This window comes from Felis catus, chromosome D3 (genome assembly GCF_018350175.1).
Source record: "Felis catus isolate Fca126 chromosome D3, F.catus_Fca126_mat1.0, whole genome shotgun sequence".
NCBI lineage: Eukaryota > Metazoa > Chordata > Mammalia > Carnivora > Felidae > Felis > Felis catus.
The window spans coordinates 10,178,101-10,190,488 of record NC_058379.1 but is presented as its reverse complement, the minus strand read 5'-3'; the positions used below and the strand labels follow the sequence as shown (position 1 = coordinate 10,190,488).

Sequence of the window (12,388 nt, the reverse complement as noted above, 5' to 3'; positions counted from 1 at the left end):
ACCGCCCTCGTCTCTCTTCCTTTCTCCCTCCCCCCCCTTCCCTCTCTCTGTCTCCCTCTCTCCCTCTCTCTCCTGAAAACAACTTGTATTCAACACTCAGCCCAAATACATCCTTTCTGTCTATGGTGTGCCAGGCTCCCCTGGAGTCTCTACCAGGACTACAGGAAACCAGGCAGGACTACCTGTCTTTGTGGGGCCCACGGACTGCTTTGGGTTCTTCTCTTAGATAATATGCACACAGCACACCTAAAATGGCAGGATCAAAGTGTATCTCTTTATCTGATCACCTTTAGTTGCATCTGAGCAAAACCTCTCTTTATTCTGACAGACCTAGTAACGCCATCTGCTTCTGCGAATTCACGGAACAAGAGACAAACGTGAAAACAACGGCCACACGGAGTGCCCATGAACTCCAAGGAGAGCAGGTAGTATGAAGGAAAGGGCTGCTGCTAGTGCACCTGTAACAAGCACCCATCCAGGCACGGGCACGGGGATCCAGGAAGGTTTCCCTGAGAAAATGATCCTGAGGCTGGGAACTGAGGAGTGTTAGTAAGGTGAAATGAAAAAGGAACGTTCTAGTACAATCCCACCCATAACACCATGTGAATAATCACACCGCCATCAGATGTCTACCAGTTCAAATTTTAACAAGTCCAGAATGAAAGTTGATCACCTGTCCTCAAACCCATTCCTCCCAGCCTCCCCGTCTAGGTAAACCATGACTCTATCCTGCCAACTGCTCGAGCCAAAAACCTTCACCACATCCTTGCCTCAGCTCTGCCTTAACTACCGATGCGTTGACTCTACTTTCAAAATATCTCGAGAACCCAACCACCTCCACGGCTGCTACCCTGAACAAAGCCACTGCCATTTACCTGCTCTGGCTCCTGTGATGTGCCTCTCTGCGGGTCTCCCTGCCTCTATGTCCCCCTTGCAGAAAGCCTCCCATGCGGCAGCCAGCAAGATCACATCCCTCCTGTGCTCAGAACCCTCCTCAGACTCTGTCACCAAGTACAAGCCAATGCTGCTACACGGACCCGTGGGCCCACGGACCCCGTGTCATCTCGCTCCTCTGTGTCACTCCACCCACATTCCCCTTCTGCCTGCTCCTCTCCGACAGTACTGTTTGCTGATGGTGCAATGTGCACGCACACTCCACGTTCCCACTTCAGGGCCTCTGCCTGGAATGCTCTTCCTGAGGTTATCTGTATGGCCCGCTCCCTTATGTCCTTCAACTCTCTGCTCGAGTACCACTGCATCAGAGAGACCTGAGTAAAATGGTAATGACCCCATCAGCACGCCCTTCCTTTCTGGCCCTACTTTATTTTCTCTATAGCACGTATCACCCTCTCCCGCAACAAACATTCACTTGTTTCTTTGTTTTACTGTGTCTCCCCGTTGGCCATAAAGCTCCATAAGGATAATGACTTTTATTTGTTTCCTGCTGCATCCCCAGACCCTAGAACAGAACCCGGCCTAGAGTCTGTGCTTAATAACTACTTGGCGAATGAAGAAAATGAATACATCATGCCACCACCAGCGTCTCCTGTTTGGGGGAAATATTTTCAGGACGTCTGCCCGGCTCCCGACAACACTCATCTCTAACAACTGCTTTCCCCTCCAGACACAGTTGTTCCAAGTGATCGTGTCCTTGGTACTCTCCTCAGACCAAGATGGATGGCATCTGAGCCCATGAGAATCCTAGACTTTGTACGAAGTTGCTGGTTTCAATGTCTGCAAGGGGCCAGAAGGAAGGTTTGTAAGTCAGGAAGCAGAGGAATCTGCTCAAGGAAAAGAAGGATGAAGCAGGTGTGTGGAGAGCAGGCAGACTGGACACAGAGAGGCAGCAAGAAGGAGGAGGGAAAAAGGAGAGACTGGAGGCCAAAGGACTGCCAACAGCACGATTTCCATCCACCACTTGGGTCCCGCAGTCAGATGCAGCGTCAAGGTGCAGCCCAGTGTCCCCTGGGCAGCCCGGGCCTAGAGGACTCCAAAGAGAAGAACAGGCTGAGAGAGCATGCAAATACTCTATCAATGCGGCCGTGCGATACATACCTCGCCGAGATGTTCAGGGCTGAGCTCAGGTTTCGGGTAACGCACAGCGCAGGCCCAAAATCATAAGATCATAACCTGCCTTTTCATTTACGTAGCGAGTGTCTCACTTCAGAACCTTACTTCATCCCAGCAAAGCTAGAACTATCCTCCTCCTCACATTCATAAGCAGAGACACGCAAGAGACGTAAGATGTTTACACAGGTCAAGAATGGGAAGCCTCTAGGAAAAAGTCAGACTTGGGGTCACAGTGTCTTCATCCTACAACACATCCTAGAAGAAGACCAACAACCCGAATTCATTTCAGAGGCCAAGGAGAGAAGAATCGAGCAGCTTCCCAAGAGACTTTGTATTTAAGATGCGTCAAACGCAGAAGTAACTCGTAAGTGTCTTCTGGGGGAACGTACCCGAAAGGACACACGGAACTTTACGGGCCACAACAAGACACAGCTGTCATTCAGAGCTCTGGTTCACCGTAGAGACCATCAGAGTCCTTGGTAAGAAGGAACTGATCCCAAACTGTCACCTCCCGGGAAACAACTGAAGTACAAGTGCGAATAGAATAATGCCTTGCTGTCGGGATCCAACTTCAGTTTCAGAGGGTTTAGATTGTAATGAGTCTCTGCTTCCACATATCCAGTTGGTTTCTATAATGGTTTGGTTCTGTTCTGAGCTGTATTCCCTAGGCCCCAACCTTAAAGGGCAATTTGGGGGGGGGGGGGGGCTGGGTAGTTCAGTTGATTAAACATCTGACTCTTGGTTGCGGCGCAGGTCATGATCTCACGGGTGGTGAGATCAAGCCCTGTGTCGGGCTCTGTGCTGAGAGTTCGAAGCCTGCTTGGGACTCTCTCGCTCCCTCTCTCTGCTTCTCCCCTGCTCATGCTCTCTCTCAAAATAAATGAACTTAAAAAACAACAAAGGGTGTTTTTTAAAATTAACTGGATTTGAGAAGCAGATACCTAAGAGACCCAGAAAGCAGGTCACCAGCTGTTTAGGTCTGGTTTCAGCTGTCATCAGATGAAACGTTAGTCCTGTGCTCTGATTTAGCGAATGACAATTTATGAGATCAGCCTGACCTCTATGGAGAACAGACATGATATTGTTTTTTTCCATTTTTCCCAAAAGCCGGTTCACCGGCTTTGTTGTTAATAATGTATAAAAGATTACCTGAATCTGAGATGTCACAGCGAAACTATCAGGTCAGCATTTAGAAGCAACCTTCTTTTTCCAAGGCCAGGAAAGTCACGCTAGGAGCTATTCTAAGGTCACATCTTGACCCCACCGACAGGATCATGAGCAACACCCCTGATGCCACAAGCTTTCCGGGAAGGTCTGACTTTGTATCCCTAAGCACTGCCTAAGTGACGTTAGTGTTCAAGAACCCACCGGGCAACACACACCCACCTCACTGCTGTCACTTTTTCTAAAGTTCATTGCCACTGTGAAGGAAAAGTGGTGTGGACGAATGATCGCCTCAGCTACCATTTGAAGAGAATGTGTAACGGGGTGCCTGGGTGGCTCGGTCGGTTGAACGTCTGACTCTTGATTTTGGCTCAGGTCATGATCCCAGGGTCGCGAGACGAGCCCCATGTCGGGCTCTGCGCTGAGTGTGGAGCCTGCATGAGATTCTCTCTCTCCCCCTTTACCCCTCTCCCCAGCTTGCTCTCTGAATGAATGAACGAATTAATGAATGAATAAATAAAATGTAAAATGAACAAGGATATAGATTAAAAAAACAGCTCACGACCGGGGTGCCTGGTGGCTCAGTCAGTTAAGCGTCCGACTTTTGGTTTCAGCTCAAGTCATGATCTCATGGTTTGTGGGTTAGAGCCCCACACTGGCCTCGGTGCTGAGCATAGAGCCTGCTTAAGATTCTTTCTCTCTCTCTTTCTCTCTCTCTCTCTCTCTCTCTCTCTCTCCCTCCCTCCCCCTGCTCCCTCCTCTGCTTGCACACGCGCTCATTCTCTTTCAAATTAAAAAATTAAAAAAAAAAAAAAACTTTAAACCCTTCTTAAAGGATCTAGGATTAAAAAAAAAAAAAGAAAGAATTCTATAGAACTACTCTACAATCCAGCAATTGCACCATGAGGTATTTACCCAAAGGACACAAAAATACAGATTCAAAGGGGTACATGCACCCTAATGTTTATAGCAGCATTATCAACAATAGCTAAACTATGGAGACAGCCCCAAATGTCCATCGACTGATGAATGGATAAAGAAGATGTAGTGTGTGTGTGTGTGTGTGTGTAGATATATGTGTACACACACACACACACACACACACACACACACACACACACTGGAATATTACTCAGCCATCGAAAAGAATGAAATCTTGCCATCTGCAACAACGTGGATGGAACTAGAGTGTATTATGCTAAGTGAAATAAGTCAGTCAGAGAAAGATAGATATCATATGGTTTCACTCATATGCGGAACTTAGGAAACAAAACAGATGAACGTATGGGGGAGGGGAAAGGGAAAAAAACCACAAGAGACTTAATGATAGAGAACAAACTGAGGGTTGATGGAGAGAGGTGGGCAGGAGATGGGCTAGATGGGTGATGGGTACCAAGGAGGGCATTTGTGATGAGTAGTGGGTGTGTTGTATTTAAGTGAAGAATCACCGAATTCTATTGCTGAAACCAATATTGTGCTGTATATTAACTAAAATATAAATTTTAAAAAATTCCATAGATACCAAAGTATTTACAAATAAAATAACACGGTATCAAGGGGCGCCTGGGTGGCTCAGTTGGTTAAATATCCGACTTCGGCTCAGGTCATGATCTCGTGGTTTGTGAGTTCAAGCCCCGCATCGGGCTCTGTGCTGACAGCTCAAAGCCTGGAGCCTGTTTCGGATTCTGTGTCTCCCTCTCTCTCTCTGACCCTCTCCCGTTCATGCTCTGTCTCTCTCTGTCTCAAAAATAAATAAACGTTTAAAAAATTAAAAAAATAAAAAAATAACACGGTATCAGGGATAACTGGCAACGTTGATAATGATGCACGGGGGCTCTTTATACACATCTATTTTATATAGTACGTTCAAAAAAACATTTTTAAGTTTTATTTATTTAAGTAATCTCTACACCCAATGTGGGTTTCGAACTCACAACCCCGAGATGAAGCGTCACATGCTCTTCGGACTGAGCCAGCCGGGCGCCCCTCAACATTTTTTCTTAATCAAGTAGGAAAAAGCACTTCTCAGTTCAAATAAACTGCATGTGTGTGCACATGTGTACGCATGATGATCAGGAAAACGTGAGCAGTGACTGATATCCACAATGTTAAGGCATTACTGTTAATAATTTTAAGCGTGAGCATGGTACTCTAGTTATGATCTTTTGAAATGAAATAGTTACAGATGAAAAAACACCTGGGATTTGCTTCAAGATAAGCCAAGGCAGGGGGAGGCAGTGGGGAGGAGTTAAAAAAAGACTGGCCACAGGGCACCCGGGCAGCTCAGTTGGTTAAGTGTCTGACTCCTGATCTCAGCTCAGGTCTTGGTCTCGGGGTCGTGAATTCAAGCCCCATTGTTGGGATCCACACCGGGCATGGAGTCTACTTTAAAAAAAAAAAAAAGACTGGCCACATATGAACAACTGTCAATGCTGGGTGACAGACATATTGCTGTGATTATACTCTGCCCTCTGCTCTTGGATAGATACGAAATTTTGCATAATAAAAACTTTGGAAAAATAGGTTTGCCATTCCAATTTCTGTACTCATCCCGCCTATCTCATGAGGCTTTATAAAGACTACATGAAATGAATGAAAACAAGTGAATGGAATTAAATGACCAGAAATGCTGCTCTTTATTTTCGCCGCTGGTGGGACACAGGGAAGAAAGCAGTGGGCTTGAGATTTAAAAATTCTGACTGATTGGGGCACCTGGGTGGCTCAGTCAGTTAAGTGTCCGACTTGAGCTCAAGTCACGACCTCACAGTTCGTGAGTTCAAGCCCCATGTCGGGCTCTGTGCCGACAGCTTGGAGCCTGAAGCCCGCTTCGGATTCTCTGTCTCCCCCCCTCTCTCTCTCTGCCCTGTCCACACTTGTGCTCCCTCTCTCAAAAATAAATAATGAACATTAAAAAAAAAAATTCTGGGGGCATCTGGGTGGCTCAGTTGGTTAAGCGTCTGACTTTGTCTCAGATCACGACCTCATAGTTCATGATTACAAGCCAAGCGTCAGGCTCTACGCTGACAGCCCAGAGCCTGGAGCCTGTTCCAAATTCTGTGTCTCCCTCTCTCTCTTCCCCTCTCCTGCTTGCTCTCCTTCTCTCAAAAATAAACAAACATTAAAAAACACTGTTTTAACGTTTTTATGTATCTCGGAGAGAACGCTGGTGGGGGAGGGGCAGAGAGAGAGGGAGACAGAGGATCTGAAGCAGGCTCTGTGCCAAGAGCAGCCAGCCCGAGGTGAGGCTCAAACTCACGAACCACGAGATCATGACCTGAGCCGAAGTCGGATGCTCAACTGACTGAGCCACCCGGGTGCCCCTCAACTAGAAGCTCCTTAAAGACAGAAACCCTGTCCATCTTGTTCGACATAGTGTCCTGGGCAATAAGTCCAATGCCTGGTATGAAAAAATAAAGCTGAGTTCAAGTTCCTGTTCAGCAATGTGGAGCGGGGACTGTGACTGTTCTATTCTGCACCCAACCTCAGCGCTGCGGTGCAATCGGTATTTGTGGTATGGTGCTGGATGGTTTACTTAACCTCCCCAAGCCTCAGGCTCCTCCTCTGTAAAATGGAAATAAAGTCTATCTCAATAAGTTGATCTGACCTGTAGCCACTTCATGCGGCCATTCATTTGTTCCACATTTATTGATTCTAAAAGTCCTACAGAAAGTAAGTAATAGTCCATCATTCCCATAAACAGAATAGTAATAATAAAGTGACATAAACATTAGATAAATGTAAATACCCATTCAACAATTATTTATGGAGTTTCTACTGTGTTCTAGGCACTGTGCCACATGCTGGGGGTAACTATGAAAGTAAGTACGGTATGATCCTTGTTTTTGAGGAAGTTTTCAATCAAATGGGTGAGAGGAGAGAGAACACGATCACAATGTGAATTGGTAAGTGACATACCAGAGGAAAACAGGAACACAGCACATTCCCTCTGGGGACATTCTCCTACCCAAGTTGGTTTCAGGAAAGAAATCGGTTCACTTCCCAAAGTTATAAATGTCAACTCCCAAATTAAAACCACCATGAGGTATTTCACTTTCACTTATTCACTGCAATAAGGCTATAGATTCTCTCTAAAGAAGCCAGCCAATGCTGGAAACCTTCCAAAGGAATTAGATCGTTTTGTTTTTCTGGGTTTTTGCCAGCAGTCCAAACCAAAAGAGCCAAATGGAGCTGTTGGCTCATCCATTGACTATTAACTGCCAACTCCCTTCTCCCAGAACACAATGCCCTTCTATTTCAGAGAAGCCCCCTCAGCAACTTGTTCCATGTCAATCAATGGCTGAATTAAGAAAGAGCACAGATTCAAGTCTTTCAGATCCAATTCCAAATACAGGGCCAACTTCTCTCTCATTAAAAATAGGATTTAATAACTCATGCAAAAAAAAAAATTTTTTTTAATAACTTACCTCAAATTCTTCCCAAAAGCCTTGTTTGACTTTATCTGTGGTCTCAGCTAATTTGCTTAGTTCTCGAACCCGGCTTTCTATTTCAGCAGCATTGATGCGTGTTGTGTTGAGGGGCTAATCAAATTCAGCAGTTGGTGTGAAATGAATAAAGTATTATTAAAAAAAAAAAAAGTGTTAATACCAAAAAAAAAAAAAAAAAAAAAGAGTTCCATCTTGATATTTGTAAGGCAAGGACAGGAAATTCAAAGGATATAGTAATTCACAACAAAAGTTTTCAAATACAGTTTCACTTTTCTGTCCTGTAAGAAAATGTATCTTTCTTCAATCCCCACACACACTTTACTCTGCTGATATAAATTCAAACCTATTTTTCTTCATAAATCGATCCCAACATTATTTGGGGAGATGATATAATTTGCCACTAGGTGCTAAGAGGGAACTCTGAAGTAGCAGTAACTCCAAAGGGAGTAAGTGTAATCACCCAAAGTAAACCAAAGGGAGGCCTAGAACGAACACTTGGTAAAAGCTTGCCTTAGAAACTCCATAAAGCCTTTTAGAGATACACCTGGAGATATCATGGAAATGACATAATACCTGGAATTCGTTTCCAAATACCCCAGGGGAAGAGCAGTGGAGTGCGGTAACAATGAAACAAGATTTTTAAGTTGATCACAATTGAAGCTGGGTGATGGGTGTATGGAGGTCCATGATACTATTCTACTTCTGTATATTTAGAATATTCTGTATCAGGATTTTCTAAACTCCGTAAGGAGATGAAGCTTTAGCTTTCTAATATTCTCACCTGCTTGAGTTGTAGCACTGTGCCCAATGTTTCCACCATGGGGTTCTTCTTGTAATGCTCCACGAGATCTGTCAAAGAGTCAAACCGTTCTCCTCCACCAACATCATATTTCAGTTCCTTTCAAGACCAAAAAAAAGAAAAAAATCCTATTACCTTTATGTTAAATTATTATTTTTCCCAGCTGAAGTACAGAGACTGACTCTCCTCCAAAGAAAAAATGGCTGTCGTAGTACAAAGGAGAGAAAGCAAGGATGATGGAACAGGAAAGGCCGACTCAATGGGAAAGAGCTCACCGTGGGGTGTGAGAGCTAAGTATCCCTCAGCACCAGGGGCACAAAAGTCTCCCCTTCATACGTTAACTAAGTAGGTTAAAGAAACGAAAAGCAGCATTATTTACTATTTACTTACACTCTAGGCTAAGCAACCATACGGCAGGCTGCTGAAGAGAAGGTAAATAACAATTTCTCTCTGAAATGCAACAAACCCCAAGCCTGGCTAGGCAGCACTGAAGCCCCAACACCCATGTCTCTATTTTCCTCTTCTAATGAAACTCTAAAAGGGAAATTATAAACAGAGACCAGGAAATTTTCTTTGACAAAAAGATCAGAATAGGCGACTTCAGGGAAACAACAGGAAAACAGTTAAACTCAGAAAATGCAAAACCCTAAAAATTAAATATGAAGATGTTTGGGTATGATCTTTTATTTAAAAATAAAACTGTGGCGGGGAGGGGGAGAAGCACTTTCAGAATGACAAAGGACAGACCTCTGAAAATCCATTCTTCCATAAAAGCAACAAAAATACTGGTAAAAACTGTCACCGACTTTTTCAGAACTCTGAAAATTAACCAAGGACTTGCACCAGTCCAAGGAACATTTATTTGAGAAAAAATGATTGAATCTTGGTAAGGAGCAAACCCTGGCATTCTAACTTGCCCTCTCTTCCCATGCACCTCTCTCTTTCAGTAGCCTTGAAAACCAACAGCCTCATAACCACAGAGGCTGCGAGAGCCAGCAACACAGCATAGCCAGAGGGGACAGAATGGATTTGGAACCCTCTCAAGGGACCTATCCCCGGAGAATATTCCCTACAGGCAAACCTTGCTTTATTGCACTTCACTTCATTGTGCTTTGTGCTTTGCGGATACGTTATTTTTTTACAAAATAAAGGTTTGTGGCAACCCTGCATCCAGAAAGTCTATTGGAACCATTTTTCCAACAGTATTCGCTCACTTTGTGTCTCTGTGTCGCGTTTTGGTAATTCTTCCGATGTTTCCACTTTTTCATTATTACTATATGTGTCACGGAGTTTCTGTGATCGGTGATTATGACTTCCTGAAAGCTCAGATGATGCTTAGTGTTTTTAGCAACAAAGCATTTTTTAATTAAGGTTTGTTGTCCGTTGTTTTCTAGACATACTGCAACTGTACACTGAATAAGATACAGTATAGAATAAACAGAACTTTTATATGCACTGGGAAACCCAAAAAACTCATTTGACTTGCTTTGTTGCAATATTCACTTTACTGCAGTGGTCTGGAACTGAACCCATAATATCTCTGAGATATACCTGTATTGGGCCTGCTTAGCAGCTCCCTGGAAAAGCCCTGTTTTCAGAGCTTATGTTTACTTGACCTGACTTAGAGTTCACTCAGCCCTGTCTTCAAGGGATCTGCCAAAAACAATCAGCAGCAACTGTTTAATATCAGAGCAGCCTGAGGGCAGCAATACCAACCAGTTAAAGCAAATAAGAGACTGACCAAAACGGAAAAAGGAAAATCTAGGTGATGTCCACATAGGGCTTGGAAAACCTCTAATATAGAGAGGCAAACCAAGAAACAAACTCTTAACTGTAGAGAACAAACTGATGGTTACCTGAAGGGAGGTGGGTGGGGAGAAAGGTTAAATAGGTGATGGGGATCAAGGAGTGCACTTGTTGTGATGAGCACCAGGTGTTACACGGAGGTGTCCAATCACTATATTGTACACCTGAAACTAATTATTACGCTGTATGTTAATTCACTCGAATTTAAATCAAAAGTTAAAAACAACAACAACACCTCTAACATATTCTTGAGAATCCAGAGGGCTATGTGGCTGTGCAGGGCTGTGTGAAGTGTAGGGAAGATCCAAGAAATCCCTTATCTTTACCTCTAGTTGACCTTGAGGTTATGCACAAACAGAAGGTGAAGGTTAAGGCAGAGTTGGAATCGGCCAGAGCGCTCAAAGTATGCCCCAACACACACCCACACACAGAGCCCTCCCCGCTCTCCCCCCTGCCCCCGGTAAAGGCTAGGAGACTAACCACGCAAAGACTTCAGTGGCTACACATAGCAAAGAATACAGGAAAATCATGGAACACAGAAAGAATAACAACTACAGCAACAATAAAAAAATAGCGACAGCAAACAGCAAACCCTGGAAAAGCCGGCGTCTGATTTCCAGAGTCTTCACACTGTATCACTTAAAATGTCCAGTTGCAAACAAAAAAAAATATGAAACACGCAAAGAAACAGGAAAGTATGGACCAAACATGGGGGAGGGGAGAACACTTAATAATAGAAACTGTCCTTGAAAAAGCCCACATAAAGACTTGAAATCAGCGAGTATAAATACGTCCAAAGAACTAAAGAAAACTTACTTTATAAATTAAAAGAAAATAGGAGGATGTGTCTCATCAAATAGAGAATATCACAAAAACCTGTACACAAATGTTTACGGCAGCATTATTCACAATAGCTAAAATGCCCATCCATTTTTAACGGATAAACAAAATCTACTCTAGCCACACAATGGAATATTTGACAATAGAGTTTATTGACACACAGGACAATATGGATAAACCTTGAAGACATTATGCAAAGTATAAGAAGCCAGACACAAAAGCCACGTTATATAATTCTACCTATACGAAACATCTAAAATAGGCAAATCCATGAAAATGAAAAGTAGATTAGTGGTTGCCAAGAGCTGGAGAGAGGGGAAATGATGGGGAGTGACTGGGAATGGACACAAGGTTTCTTTTCGGGGTGATGAAAATGTTCTGGAATTAGTGTCGGTGATTGCATCATATGTAACATACCAAAAACCACTAACTGCTTTAAAAGGGCGAAATTACATGGTATGTGAGTTGTACCTCAATAAAGCTGTTTTTTAAAATATTTATGTAATTAAAAAATTTTTTTTTGAATGTTTATTTTTTGAGACAGAGAGAGACAGAGTATGAGCGGGGTAGGGGCAGATATAGAGGGAGGCACAGAATCCAAATCAGGCTCCAGGCTCTGAGCTATGAGCACAGAGCCTGACATGGGGCTCGAACCCACGAACTGTGAGATCACAACCCGAGCTGAAGTTGGACGCTCAACCAAATGAGCCACCCAGGCGCCCCTGTATTTATGTAATTTTAAAACTGAAGCAGTAAGTGAACAGTTTCTATTTAAGAAACTATGTCAAAACAAAGTTTGACATGGTTGACCAAGAATCAACCTCCTTAGTCCCATCACCACATTAAAAACAAGAGACAGTGAGTTCAATTCTCCGAGCCTGGATGCAGGAACTCTGTAACATGAAGGCAAATGCAGTCACAGGCCAGACTGTGACAGTCCTAAGGAGGAACCGAGGTCACCACTTTAGAAACGTGGAAGAGTGAGGCTGACCGACTCCAGCCGCAATCAAGCAGAAACAAATTCGATAGTACAGGGCAGAGGTGATTCACTGAGGCGGGATTTAATCTGCCAGGGATAGACTGGAAGTAAATAACAAAGTCCTGAAATGATGAAACAATTATAATAAATAATATACTAAAAGCAGATCGGCCTGTAACTAAACGAGCAAAGAAAATCTGACGTCGCAAGTGATGTCTGTCTTCTTCTGGCAGAAAAATCACCCAAAGACGACATTTTGCCAGACCCGTAGTTCAAGTGCGGCTT

The 12,388-nt window shown here is 43.8% G+C and overlaps 1 protein-coding gene across 2 annotated transcripts in view; it reads right to left on the bottom strand.

Annotated features, from left to right (window-relative positions):
* Window positions 1-12,388, bottom strand: part of PTPN11 (protein tyrosine phosphatase non-receptor type 11) — a 79,882-nt gene that overhangs the window by 39,266 nt on the left and 28,228 nt on the right. For both annotated transcript variants that reach the window (XM_023241436.2, XM_023241437.2), the window contains exons 5-6: window positions 8,461-8,577; window positions 7,659-7,772 (exon numbers count right to left, since the gene is read on the bottom strand). In XM_023241436.2, the coding sequence (XP_023097204.1) occupies window positions 7,659-7,772; window positions 8,461-8,577 (231 nt within the window). The remainder of the gene's footprint in view (window positions 1-7,658; window positions 7,773-8,460; window positions 8,578-12,388) is intronic.